At 42.1% G+C, this 13,076-nt stretch overlaps 2 protein-coding genes across 3 annotated transcripts in view; both read right to left on the bottom strand.

The window, feature by feature from the left end:
* Positions 1–2,239, bottom strand: part of SOS2 (SOS Ras/Rho guanine nucleotide exchange factor 2) — a 96,897-nt gene extending 94,658 nt beyond the window's left edge. For both annotated transcript variants that reach the window (XM_070420105.1, XM_070420113.1), the window contains exon 1: positions 2,137–2,239. In XM_070420105.1, coding sequence (XP_070276206.1) covers positions 2,137–2,223 — 87 coding nt within the window. In that variant the 5' untranslated portion in view covers positions 2,224–2,239. The remainder of the gene's footprint in view (positions 1–2,136) is intronic.
* A 6,641-nt stretch (positions 2,240–8,880) lies between these two features.
* The window catches only part of L2HGDH (L-2-hydroxyglutarate dehydrogenase), a 40,363-nt gene continuing 36,167 nt past the window's right edge, over positions 8,881–13,076 (bottom strand). The window contains exon 10 of the mRNA XM_070420006.1: positions 8,881–11,410. Within this exon, the coding sequence (XP_070276107.1) occupies positions 11,215–11,410 (196 nt within the window). The 3' untranslated portion in view covers positions 8,881–11,214. The remainder of the gene's footprint in view (positions 11,411–13,076) is intronic.

The following is a 13,076-nucleotide window of genomic DNA, read 5'->3' as shown; positions in this document are numbered from 1 at the left end:
TGTGTTCAACAAATGTTAAACAAAGGTAGAGTACTCCACATGTTCAATAGCAACACCAACTGGAAGAGAAAATCCTATTAGTCTATTGCTGCTTCTACTAATAATGGTAGTAGTCTTTGTAACTATCTGTTCAGCTGGAGGAAGGAAGCCAAGTTCCAGATGCTTTGAATGTGAAGACAGAACTTCCCCAGAATGGCAGGAATTCTCACTGTGCAAAGACATGGGTGGCAGGTACATACCAGAATTTAACACATCCTGGAAAGAAACCCTTAGCAGAATTATAAACTTAAATGTTGCAATATCACAAATATCTAAATACCGCAAAACTAGGCATAATCCAAATTACTAATACCAAAAGTTTTCTAAAAATATAAAAAAAGGTCTTCTGTGAAAATATACCAATTGTATAATAGGAAAATAATAAATTAAATAGAAATTGCTTTTTGAATTTATCTCAAAAGACCAAATTTTCTTAGATATATTTATTCCATAAGCAAAGGATATATAAGAACTGTGGAATAAGACAATACAGATCTACAAAGCACATGAGTTCCAGGAAAAACAAACATAACATGTAAGTGCAAAACAATAGTCTCAGAGCAATGGATGCTAGTCCTGGCTTTGCTTCCAGCATAACCTGAAGAAGTCAATTTGTATCTGTGCATGAAGGATTATCAGGGTCAAAAGTACCTATTAAATAAGTTATGCAATACACACTCAGGTACTATTTGCTAACAGAAAGTGCTAGTAGATAGATACCTGCATCACACTGCCAACCACACAGACTCCATCGCACTTGTGTGTGGCGGAAGGGTCAATTACTACCTAAACGTTTTCCTCTGCTCTGAACGCAGGCCGGAGTTCACTATCACCACTCAGCACACGCTCCATTTCTTTCCCTCTCCTTTTAGAACAGGGCTGCCCATAGAAGGGGGGTCACTGTGATACACTTTAACACCTCGTGTACCAGCAAAATAACCTTCTAGCTGCCTGCCCCTAGTCACTTCCACCAAGTTCTTCAAAAAGACATGGCTTGGCCCAAGGAGGCACTATATCTCCTTGGAAGAACTAGGAAAAGAATGGAAAATGCGAAACTCTGAGTGCACGAGGACAATGTTTTTACCTTGAATATATACGACTTCCTTTCATTTATAGAAATTTAATGTATACTAGTGACATTTTAGTTTCCAAGTGCAGTTTTTTATGTTTAATCTCCTTATTATCTTATCATGTACTTCGTTATTTTGTACAAATGGCAGAAGGAACCCAGTCTCCGCCGATGGCATGGAAAGTCCATGTTCGGTAGGCGTGCTATCTTCTCACTTACAGTCTTTACATCTGTCTTCACAGATCTGACCTGATTATAAACGTGACAGTATGATTATCACCTGAATTCACAGAGGGAAGACGGCAGCATCTACGGGAGAGACGCACCCTAGCGATGCACCCAAACTCAAAAGGTGGATTTTTTTTTTTTTTTAATGAGTTACATCTTTTTTTATCCTCTTAAAAGGATTCCAAGTTCTAAATGACCAAACTCGACGGGGGCAATCTCTCGTAAACAAGCACTTTCGGGAAGTGGGGGGCACTCGAGAGTGACCTCGGGTCCATGGGAGAGCGCGGCCCCCTGACGCTCGCACATGTCAAACGCATCCATGCCACCACCAGCACTGCCCCTCGGCGAGCGGACGCCCGGGGAGCCCCGCCACGCACCGGCCTGAAGGGAATCCCAGGCCCGGGGAGGTGCTTTTGTCTGAGAAACTGTCTAACTACCGGCCGGACGGCCTCTCGCCGAATCCAGCCTGAGGACAACACATTGGTCAACGGCGGAAGTTGCCTGACGAAATGACCGCAACAGAAATCCAGTATTAAGATCATAACAAAACCGTCCTTCCGGGCCAAGCCAAAAACATAAAAACAAACAAAACAAAAAACCTTGAGAAAACGTCCTTCTGGATGTCGCAGGCCATTAGGAGCGCCCCCGTCGCCAGCCGGAGAGACACGGCTCGGCCCGCGGGCCGGGGACCCGGGAGGACGTGGGCTCCCCGTTAGAAGCTCGCAGGGGCCGCGGCCCGCACCCGCCCGCCGGCCGCCCCGCACCTCCCAGCCCGCGGCCGCCCGGGCACCGGCACTGACCTTCCGCAGGGCCGAGACCAACAGTCCCCGCCATTTCGGGCTGTTCTCTTCGCTGAAGAACTCGTAGGGCTGCGGCGCCTGCTGCATGGCCCCGGCGGCAGCGCCTCCGCATCGGGGGCTGCCCGCGGGCCAGGCCGGGCCACGCCGGGGGCCTGACAGGCAGGGCGCGGGCCGCCTCGCCTCGCCAGGCGCCGCCGCCTCCCGCCTGGGCCGCAGCGACGGCCGAGGCGGCTGGGAGGCGGCGCCGGCGGGCGGGGGCTCCGGGGCGGCTTCCTCGCCCGGGTGGCCCGGCCTCGCGCAGCGTCCGCCGAGGAAGCGCGCAGGCCCGGGAGCCCGGGAGACCCCGGCGGCAACCGAGGCGGCCGCCTCCTTTCCCAGCAGCGCGGCCCGGCCTCGGGCGGGTCCTCCTCCTTTGTCTGGGTCCGCGGTCCGGCGGGGGTCCGCTGGCCTCGCCCCCACCCCGGCTCCGCTACGGCTGCGGCGGGCGGAGACGGGCGGCGGTGGCTCTCCTCCTCATCGCCTCGCCCCCGCCTCCCAGGGGCCCGCCCGCCCGAGTCACCTCCCGAGGTCCCGGGGACCGCCCGGCGTGTGCGTCGGAGGAGCGAGCCGCACTCGGGCGCACCCGGGACCGGCCGCCGCCTCAGCCGCCGCCACAGCGCCCCAGGGCCGCCGACTCGGGCCCGCAGCCGCGGCGGCTCGGCCCGCCCCCTGGGCCCCGCGCTCACCACCCAGTCGCCGAGCTCAGCACGGAGCATGCGCGCCGCGGGGGCAGCGGCGCCGGCCGGGCGCGGGGGAGCAGGGGCGCGGGGCGGCCGCGGGAGGCTGCCTCTCCCCCGGGCCTGCCGCGGGCCTGTTGCAGACACACTCCCCAACCTCCTGCGTTTCACACGGACTCTCCCGCCTCTAGACCTTCCCGGGACAACATCTACACGGCGCCTCCCAGGACTCGGGCGTGGGAGGCAGCATGGGGGTGTGGAGGGAAAGGCATTGGGCTGGACGCGGTAGTTAGCGTGTGTCTGTGCACGGGTCTGTTCTCGAGGAGATGGTATCGTGGACGGGTGCCTTGGAGACGTGCGAAGCCCTTCGTACAGTAGGGTCAGAGAAAGGGCAGATGGCAGTGGCATTCATGAAGCTTGAACTTCATTCCATTCTTTTTAAAAAATATATTTTATTGATTTTTTACCGAGAGGAGGGGAGAGGGATAGTTAGAAACATTGCTCAGCCGCCTCTTGCACACTCCCTACTGGGGATGTGCTGGCAACCAAGGTACATGCCCTTGACCGGAATCGAACCCGGGACCCTTCATTCCGCAGGCCTACGTTCTATCCACTGAACCAAACCGGTTAGGGGTTCATTACATTCTTTTAGAGAGTTAGAAACATCAATGAGTGAGAAACATCCATCAGCTGCCTCCCGCACACCTCCTATTGGGGATGTGCCCGCAACCAAGGTACATGCCCTTGACAGAAATCGAACCCGGGACCCTAGAGTCCGCAGGCCCACGCTCCATCCACTGAGCCAAACCGGCTAGGGCTTCATCACATTCTTAAAGGTCCTTCCCTTGCACAGTCCCCGATGTGTTCGCAAAATCGTCGTTTTTGTAAAACTTTCCAAACATATTTTTGAATTGTTTTCTTAATGAAGTCCTCCTAATTGTGTAGGCATCAGGTCCCACGATCCCTGGATCTGCCCCTGTGGCCCAGTCATACTCAACAGCAAAGATCCCCCGACCATAGCTTTCCTGAGTTGAAGAGGCCTGACTCTGGAAATGTTATCATTAGCATATGTTTCATTCCACTACAGATGCTGAGTATATGGATTGTAAGAGATTGTTCCCAGCTACCAGCAGCAAGGAAAGGAAAGCGAGAACAGTGCAAAAAATGCCTGCCACATTTTAGTTCCAGGATCAGTAGCTGAGTGATTAACCTCCCCCAAAACACAAACCAAACACTTTGTCATTCTGGCAAGATCAGAATGGCAGGGTTGGAAAATTTACAGTATCTTTTTTCTAATCCAAGTATCCACCGAATCACGAATGTCTTGTAATAAATGGTGACCTCTACATTCCCATGTCCTGGGGATAAAAGTGAAATGCGTGTATTTATCCAAGTAATCTTTCTATCAGTGAGGACAAAGACTTTGGCTTACATAAAGTGTCATTGCTTTTTCCTCCTCTTCCTGAACTCCAGCCATAACTACTAAGCAAACTACGAGACTGTGATTGTATTTTCTTTTAGGAGAGTAAAGTTGTTATTGGAAGTTTCACTCTTGGCTAAGAATATTGGACGCCTTCTCAAGGCCAAATCTGGCTTGAAGACACATTTTGTTCAGCCAAGGCTATATTTAAATTCTTAGAGTTGTTGTTAACGTTTTAAAAACCAGGAGATTTTGTATACCTGGATTTTCAGCTTCTCTTGACAAAGATCTGGCAACACCGGGCCCTGCTGCATTCCTGCAAGGGAATAATCAGCAGGCAGTGAGTAGTGGCTGCCCTCTTTAGAAAAGTATGCCATCCTACTTCCAGTTGGCTATATTCCCCAGCTGGCACTCTTCACCCTTTTATGTAACCTGCCTAGTCTCTACAGGCATCTCAGTTGCGATCTCTGGGCGAGGCACACAGAATGTGATCCACGTGTGTGTGGAGGATAATCCAAGAATGACAGCAGTAAAAAGTTTCCCAAGCAGACAAATGGGCCATCTTGAAAACAATGTTGAATCCATACCCGCATACTCTACAATAGGATAAATTCCAGGTGTGTCAAAGATTGCAATGAAAAAAAACTACAGAATAATTTGTTTATAATGTTTGAGTACAAAAGACCTTTCTACTGTGATATAAAATCTAGAAGATTGATACATTCTATTTTTTAAAATGTATTGCAAAAAAAAAAAAATCACAAGCTGAGCCAAAAGGCAAATGACAAATTAGAAAAAAAATATCTGCAACTCATTTCCTAAAGAGTTCATTTCCCTAATATCTGAGAGTTCCTATAAATGAAAGATGAAAACTCAGAAAAAAAAGGATAAAGGATATGAAAAGACAGCTTACAGAAAAGGAAATTTAAATGTCTCAAACACATTAAAGATGCTTAACTTTACTCATAAAAATGCAAATTTTAATTATACTGTTACCATTTTTACCTATTTGAATAGCACAAATCGAAACGGCTGAGTACACACTATGTTGGTCAGGGTATGGGGAATCAGGTACTCACATGTTATTGGTGAAAGTGTAAACTGGTTCAACCTCCATCAAGGACAACTCAACAATATCTATGAAAGTTGCAAAGGCACATACCCTTTGACCCAGCAAATTCTAGGCATATGTCTGTCTAATAGGTATACTTGCTCAAATGTGAAATGTCTTAGTACAGGGTTATTCATTGCAGTATTGTTATAGCAAAAACAAAACAAAACACCCTAGAAATAAACAATTTAAATAAGCATCAGTAAGGAAAGAACAAAGTTGGAGTGATCGCACTACTGGATATCAAGTTATATTACAAAGCCACTGTAAACAAAACAGCCTGGTACTGGCACAAGAACAGGCATATAGATCAATGGAACAGAACAGAGAACCCAGAAATCGACCCAAGCCATTATTCTCAATTAATATGTGACAATGGAGGCAAGAGCATATAATGGAGTAAAGACGTTGGGAAAATTGGACAGTTACATGTGAAAAATGAAACTAGACAACCAACTTACACCATACACAAGAATATACTCAAAAGGGATTAAAGACTTAAAAGTATGTCATGAAACCATAAAAATCCTAGAAAAAAAAGTAGGCAGCAAAATATCAGACATCTCATGTAGCAGAATTTTCACAGATACATCATCTAGGGCAAGAGAAACAAATGAAAACAACAACAACAAACTAAAAGCTTCTGCACGGCAAAGGAAACCAGCATTAAAATGAAAAGGGAACCCACTGTATGGGAAAACATATTTGCCAAAGATACCTCTAATAAGGGGTTAATTTTCCAAATATTTAAAGTACTCACACAACTCAACAAAAGGAAGACAAACAATCTAATTTAAAAAATGGGCAGAAGACCTGAACAGACATTTCTCCAAAGAGGACATACAAATGGCCAAGAGACATATGAAAAAAATGCTCATCACTAATCATCAGAGAGATGCAAATTAAAACCACAATGAGATATCACCTCACACCTGTCAGAATGGCTATCATCAATAAATCAACAAACAACAAGTGCTGATGAGGATGTGGAGAAAAAGCCCTTGAACATGGTTGGTGGGAATGCAAACTGGTACAACCACTATGGAAAAGTTTCCTCAAAAAATGAAAAATGGCCCTAGCCAGTTTGGCTCAGTGGATTGAGTGCCGGCCTGCGGACTGAAGGGTCCCCGGTTCGATTCTGATCAAGGGCATATGCCCAGGTTGTGGGCTCAATCCCCAGTGGGGGGTATGCAGGAGGCAGCTGATCAATGATTCTCTCTCATTTATGTTTCCCTCTCTCTCTTCCTCTCTGAAATCAATAAAAATAAAATTTTTAAAGAGTACATATTTGATAACATCAGAAAAATATATTTAAAAAAATGAAAAATAGAACTGCAGTTTGACCTAATGATCCCACTTCTAGGAATATATCCTAAGAAGCCTGAAACATCAATCAGAAAGAGTATATTGTACCCCTATGTCCATAGCAGTGTTATTACAAAATCTAAGATCTGGAAACAGCCCAAGTGCCCATGAGTAGATGAATGGATAAAAAAATGCTGGTACATATACACAATGGAATACTATGCAGTTGTAAAAAGGGAGGATCCTTAACTCTTTGAGACAGCACAGAGGGACCTGGAGAGTATTACGCTAAATGAAATAAGTAGACAGAGAAAGACAAGTATCACATGATCTCACTTTTATGTGGAATCTAATGAACAAAATAAAATGACAAGCAAAATAGAACCAGAGAACCTGAAGCAGGCAAGAGACTGATATATTTCAGAGGGAAGGAGGGAGGCAGGAATAGTTTAATCAAATAACTTATATGCATACATGCATAACCCGTGGACACAGGCAATGGTGCAGTGAAGAGCTGGGGAGGGGGTAGGAGCGGGGTGGAGGGGGAAAAAGGGAACATCTGTAATGCTTTCAACAATAAAGATTTTTTTAAAAAAATCATCAGTAAACATAAGGGACTAGTTCAACAAAAAATAGTAAATCCATAGATGGAACCTATAAAGTCATTTTAAAAGAACCAGGTTACTGTGATCAGGCCTCTTGAACAGTCTCAAAGGTACGCTACAAAGCGAAAAGAGCAAGATGTATAATACAGTAATTCAGAGTGTGTTACTACTTATGTCAAAAAATGAAGGCAATGTATTTTATTATATATAAATATATCTGCAAAGCTGCACAAGATAGTGACAATTCTTGTTGCCTCAGGGATGGGACAGGTGGCTAGCAGAGAGAACACTTTTCACTGTGAATTTTTCTGTGACTTTTCAACCATATGAATGTTGTACTTATTCAAAACATTACTTAAAAGCTATTTGTAAATGAAAAATTTCTAACCTCATTATAAGCATTTGCTTCAAGTGTTAAAAATGCAACTATTGCCCTGGCTGGGTGACTCAATTGGAGCATCATCACATACACCAAAAGTTTACAGGTTTGATTCCTGGTCAGGGCACATTACTCAGGTTGCAGGTTCGATCCCCGGTCAGGGAGTATAAGAGAGGCGACCCATCAATGTTTCTCCCTCCCTCCCTCTCTCTCTCTCTTTCTCTCAAATCAATAAAACATATCCTCAGGTGAGGATTTAAAAAATGTAACTATTAAACATACTGATACTGTAAGGGGGAGGCCCTGTGGATATAACAAAAAGCTCAATTATATATTGGAGTTACAATTAATATGCTATCATAGCAATAATGTGATAGTAATTATGCCCTTTTAAAATTTAGAATGGCTTTTGGGAGACAACTTGAATGACCCAATCAGATTTTACAAGGCAGTTCAAATTTTACCACAAATATTCTCCTACTGAAAACATTTTCGAGAAGGACTTACTCAATGTTTCTACCATGTACTCTCTCTTCCTCAATTTATTTAAAGCTACAAGTGCCAGTCAGTAGCAAACCAAAGCAACACCACAGGAAACAATAAATGTCATTGTCACTCGCTTTCATGGTTCTTTGCTGTAGCTAACGTTGGCTCTCTTACAGTCCACCTGCCGGAAAGAAGTTGGAGCAGGTACTCAGATCATTTGCCCTATAATGACAGGCTCACGTCCATGAGCCCGGCCCCCTGTAAGACATAACATACCAAACATGTCTTCTCAAGAACTATAGTCTTTAATAAATTTCTTAAAGATTGATCTGTTGAACTCGCTTTCCTCTGCCCTCACCCCTGGAAAGCACTGTGTGTTTATAGGCTATAGACGTTCTGCTATGAAACAGGAATAATGCCCCCTGGTGCTCCGGGGTATAAAGATGACACGGAGGTCAGCCAGATATTGGCACCACTGTCAGATAGAAAGCCATTTTTGTAAGTTGGGAAGTGTTCCACTTTTTACCCAAAATATAAACTACTACTCTACCTCATTTCTAGATTACACATAGATACAGAAGATTTTTGTGCATTTTTAAAAGTCTGGCTACTAAAGCTTTGACAGTTCAAGTTCTACACACAAAAACAATTATTTGAATCAGAGTTTCAAATAAATGAAACTAAAAATTATGTTCGCAACACCAAGGCTCATTAAAATATTTTTTAATGTTAATATACATTTTCTTCTCTCAGAAATACACAAAACTTTTAAATATTACATTCATGTTACACAACAAAATCCTAATGACACCAATAACTTATGTTTTACAAACAGAATAACCTACACATTCAAAACTCTTTCAATAACTTTTTCACTTGTATTTTCAGGCTAGTACAGACCCATGTGGAATGAGGGTTGCTTTAATTAGGGCAGTTATTTTTGTAATTTCAGTTTTTCACAGCTTAGTGCATATGCAATCTTACTGTTGATGAAATGGAGAATTGTAATATTTCCCATTTCTTAACAGTCTCATTATGGAACAGAAAAACATATCCTGTGTACTACATTTCTTGGAGGAATCAGTTGTTATGAAGAACCACTAGGGTTTGTTTCTTCCGTGAATGGTTTCTGAATGCTTTCAATATGCTTACTCCAAGTTTTGAATAATTGCCTAGTCTATTTTCCTGGATGTGTTACTTCTTGAACATGAGCAGACGGTTATGTAGGTTTTCAAATTAATGAATGAGGTAGTTCAATCAATGTAATCACAGAGGCTTGCAGTGAAAAGGAAAAAAAAACAAAAAAGCTTTTTCTATCAGCCAAAATGTACATACTTCTAACTCATCCATTACACATCTTTGGAGTGATAAGAGGCAAAAACAAAACAAAAGAGGGCATGATTAATCCTGAGAGAGTACATGTAAGGGAAAGGGTGAAAATATCTTACCTACATGGTTGTCCTGTAATAAAAGTTTCCCCAATCAGTAGGCTGCCTTATTTTCATTTATATTTCTGTTTTCCTACTTTCTGAATTACAAGAATCCTTTCAATAGATACCACACACATATATGCAGTATATTATATACAGTATGGCACTGGCCAACAATTTAAAATACTCATGAAGCACACTTAAATGTAAGGCACTTTTGCGGTTTACAAAAGTGAATGCCTGTAAGTTAGGTATTTTCTAAAAATGAAGAAATAGGATCCCTGAAAAACCAAGTCGGCATGAATCGCTAGTGACCTTGGCCAACATCTGAGAACCTCGGTGTAACTCAAGAGCAGAGGTAAGAGGTAAATAATTTTTAAATCACAGAGTTCTGTATATCAGTGCCAGGATTCTAAAACTGCTCTCATAAAAACCTATCAGTTCTATGTTCTTTTAGTTTCTCAACCAGAAAAAACTGACAAGTTGGCAACAACCATTCATGGTGTACTGCTGTTTAGATTTAGTGGTGACACCATACCAAGTCAGCTATAAAGAGTTGGGAATAAAAAAGACTTTGCATTTCTCTGAAAATATTATAGCTTGATAGAATTTTACTCAAACTACTTTAAAATGTGAAATTTCATGTCTATTTTAAATCAAGAATTCCCAAATACAAATATTATTGCTCTAAATCTGAGTTTTTCTGACTTTAAAATGAAAAGATCTGGCCCTAACCGGTTTGGCTCAGTGGATACAGCATTGGCCTGCGGACTGAAGGACACATGCCTAGGTTGTGGGCTCAATCCCCAGTAGGGGGCATGCAGGAGGCAGCCGATCAATGATTCTCTCTCATCATTGATGTTTCTATCTCTTTCTCCCTCTCCCTCCTCTCTGAAATCAATAAAAATATATTTTAAAAAAACTAAAAGTTTTGTAACCTACAATATATTATATCTTCTTGTCTATAAGAGACCAAAAGGCTTACTATAAAGCCAAAAAATTAAGGGAATAAGCAAATTTTTATGCCATCATTTGCAGAAATTCCAAAAGACTGAATCTCTAGATTATGGTTGGTGAGGGCAAGGTCAGTTAAGAGTCAAGTCCTGGTTGGCACCGTTCAGTGGTTAGAGCACTGGCCCACACACCAAAGGGTCATGGGTTCAATTCCCAGTCAAGAGCATGTACCTGGGTTACAGGTTCTATCCCCAGCTCAGTTGGGGTTGAATGTGGGAGGCAACCAATCAATGGGTCTCTCTCATATCAATGTTTCCTTCCTCTTTCTCTCTCTCTCTCCTCTCTCCCCCACTCTCCTCCCTTCCACTCCCTGAAAAGCAATGGAAAAAATATCCTCAGATGAGGATTAACAAAACAAAAAAAAAAGAAAAGTCAAGGATTCAGGAAAAGGTACAACTGTACCTTTTCTATTTATTCTCTAAGTAAAAGAACATGGACTTTAAAAAATTATTTCTCTGTTATATCAGTTTAACAATTCAGTGGTTATTAAATGAGATAACTAAAAATGCTACTTTCAAACCATTTTTTAAAAATTAAAGAATTCAATTAGTACGTTCTTGTGGATGTTGCTGAATGTGGAGATTAAAATGCGTAGCTAGCTCCTTTCATTATTTACAGTTTAAATCTTTGTTGTACTTCATCTGCAATCATTCCAGAAATTGCAAGGGACGAAGTAGCAGCAGGGGAAGGTGCATTTCTCACGTGAAGAATGCGGTTTCCAATAACCCCATCTCCTCCGTCAAATACAAAATCGTCTACCAGATTTCCATCTCGATCCAGAGCTTGGGCTCTTACTCCAGCTGGACCTCTGCAAAACCAAGAGTGGCAGTCAACTGACTGCAAGAAACAGGACACTTCACAAGTCAGTGGTCTCAAAGCATTCTGAAAGCATTAAAGTCTTTATTCTTCTAAATGCACAATCATGTGGAAACCCATTAGGCTTGTCAGTTATAACCTGTAAACTTACATTCTCAGTCTACCGCAGCGGTTCTCAACCTTCCTAATGCAGCGACCCTTTCATACAGTTCCTCCTGTTGTGGTGACCCTCAACCATAAAATCATTTTCGTTGCTACTTCATCACTGTAATTTTGCTACTGTTATGAATCGTAATGTAAATAGCTGATATGCAGGATGTATTTTCATTGCTACAAATTGAACATAATTAAAGCATAGTGATTAATCACAAAAACAATATATAATTATATATGTGTTTTCCGATGGTCTTAGGCGACCCCTGTGAAAGGGTCGTTCTACCCCCAAAGGGGTCGCGACCCACAGGTTGAGGACCGCTGGTCTAGAGCATAATACCCACCAGATAACAGTGCCAATAAATGCTTATCAAATGAATTTACGAATGGGTTAGTTATAAATACCTTTTCTTTCCAAAGTAGCAGATAAATCCACATTTAATTAGAATAAATGTATTTTTATTTAAATGTATAAAATGAATTTATTATAAATTCAATAAATTAAAATAAGGCTCTTCTGATTAATACAAAGCAATAAAAGTAGGAGATATGCATGCCAATGCATTCCTAAATCCACCACAGAATTCTATTTTTGTGTTTTGTTTTGATTGTACACTATTAAAAATTTATGTAGAAAAATATCTGAAAATGGCAGCAAGTTCTTATTTTTGTAGTTTGTTTTAATTTTTAACAGTTTAGCCTTCAATATTGGGATAACCTTCAATTAATTAAAGAGATAACAAGATAAGAACAAAAATGAATTAATTTGATAGTAGGTTAAAACAGTAAGAGGCTTTTCCTACTAAAAGTGCTGTTTTATAACACGAGTTTACAAATTAGATTTTTTGTTTTTAAAATAGTTTAGAAATTTACAGATGAAATGGGAATAAAATATTTTTAGAATCCAAAAGCACCTTCATTGAATCTGCTCAAGAAAACAGTTTGAAAATACCTGCCTTATACATACCACCAAGACTCAAGAAATCAGACAATAATATTAATAAACATTTTTATTGATTTTGTGCCCACACAGATAAGCACTTGAGTAAGATATCGAGAACAATATGGGAGCTCTGCCCTCCGCGACCTCAGCGTGGCTGAGGAGAGATAATGCTAATAGCTATTATTTACCAATTGCTTAGTCAGTGTTAAGAATTCTATCATTTAATCCTTGCAACAACTCTAAGAGGCTGGTAACAGTTTATGCTTAACAGTGAAGAAACACAGAGTGATTAAGTAACCTGCCTGAAGTTACACGGATATACTATTCATTTGTAGAGAAGTAAAAATAACAACAAGGTGAAAGGTTCTACAATAAAGATAAGTAATCTGCCTTACATTTACAGAAGCCTGCAGGGAATCTGGACAAGATCTTTTTGAGCTGTAAGGATTTCCAAGTAAGAATCAGATACATCGCTTAGAACACAAGATACAGTCAGCCAGCCCTCGCCAGTGTGGCTCAGTTGTGAGAGCATAGGCCCCCGAGGTGCACATGGTTGCAGGTT

This window comes from Myotis yumanensis, unplaced genomic scaffold, assembly GCF_028538775.1.
Source record: "Myotis yumanensis isolate MYYU_CA2020_CCGP unplaced genomic scaffold, mMyoYum1.0.hap1 SCAF_1, whole genome shotgun sequence".
In the NCBI taxonomy this organism is placed as follows: Eukaryota; Metazoa; Chordata; class Mammalia; order Chiroptera; family Vespertilionidae; genus Myotis; species Myotis yumanensis.
Note: the sequence above shows the minus strand (reverse complement) of the source record. Positions and strands in the feature narration are given on the sequence as shown.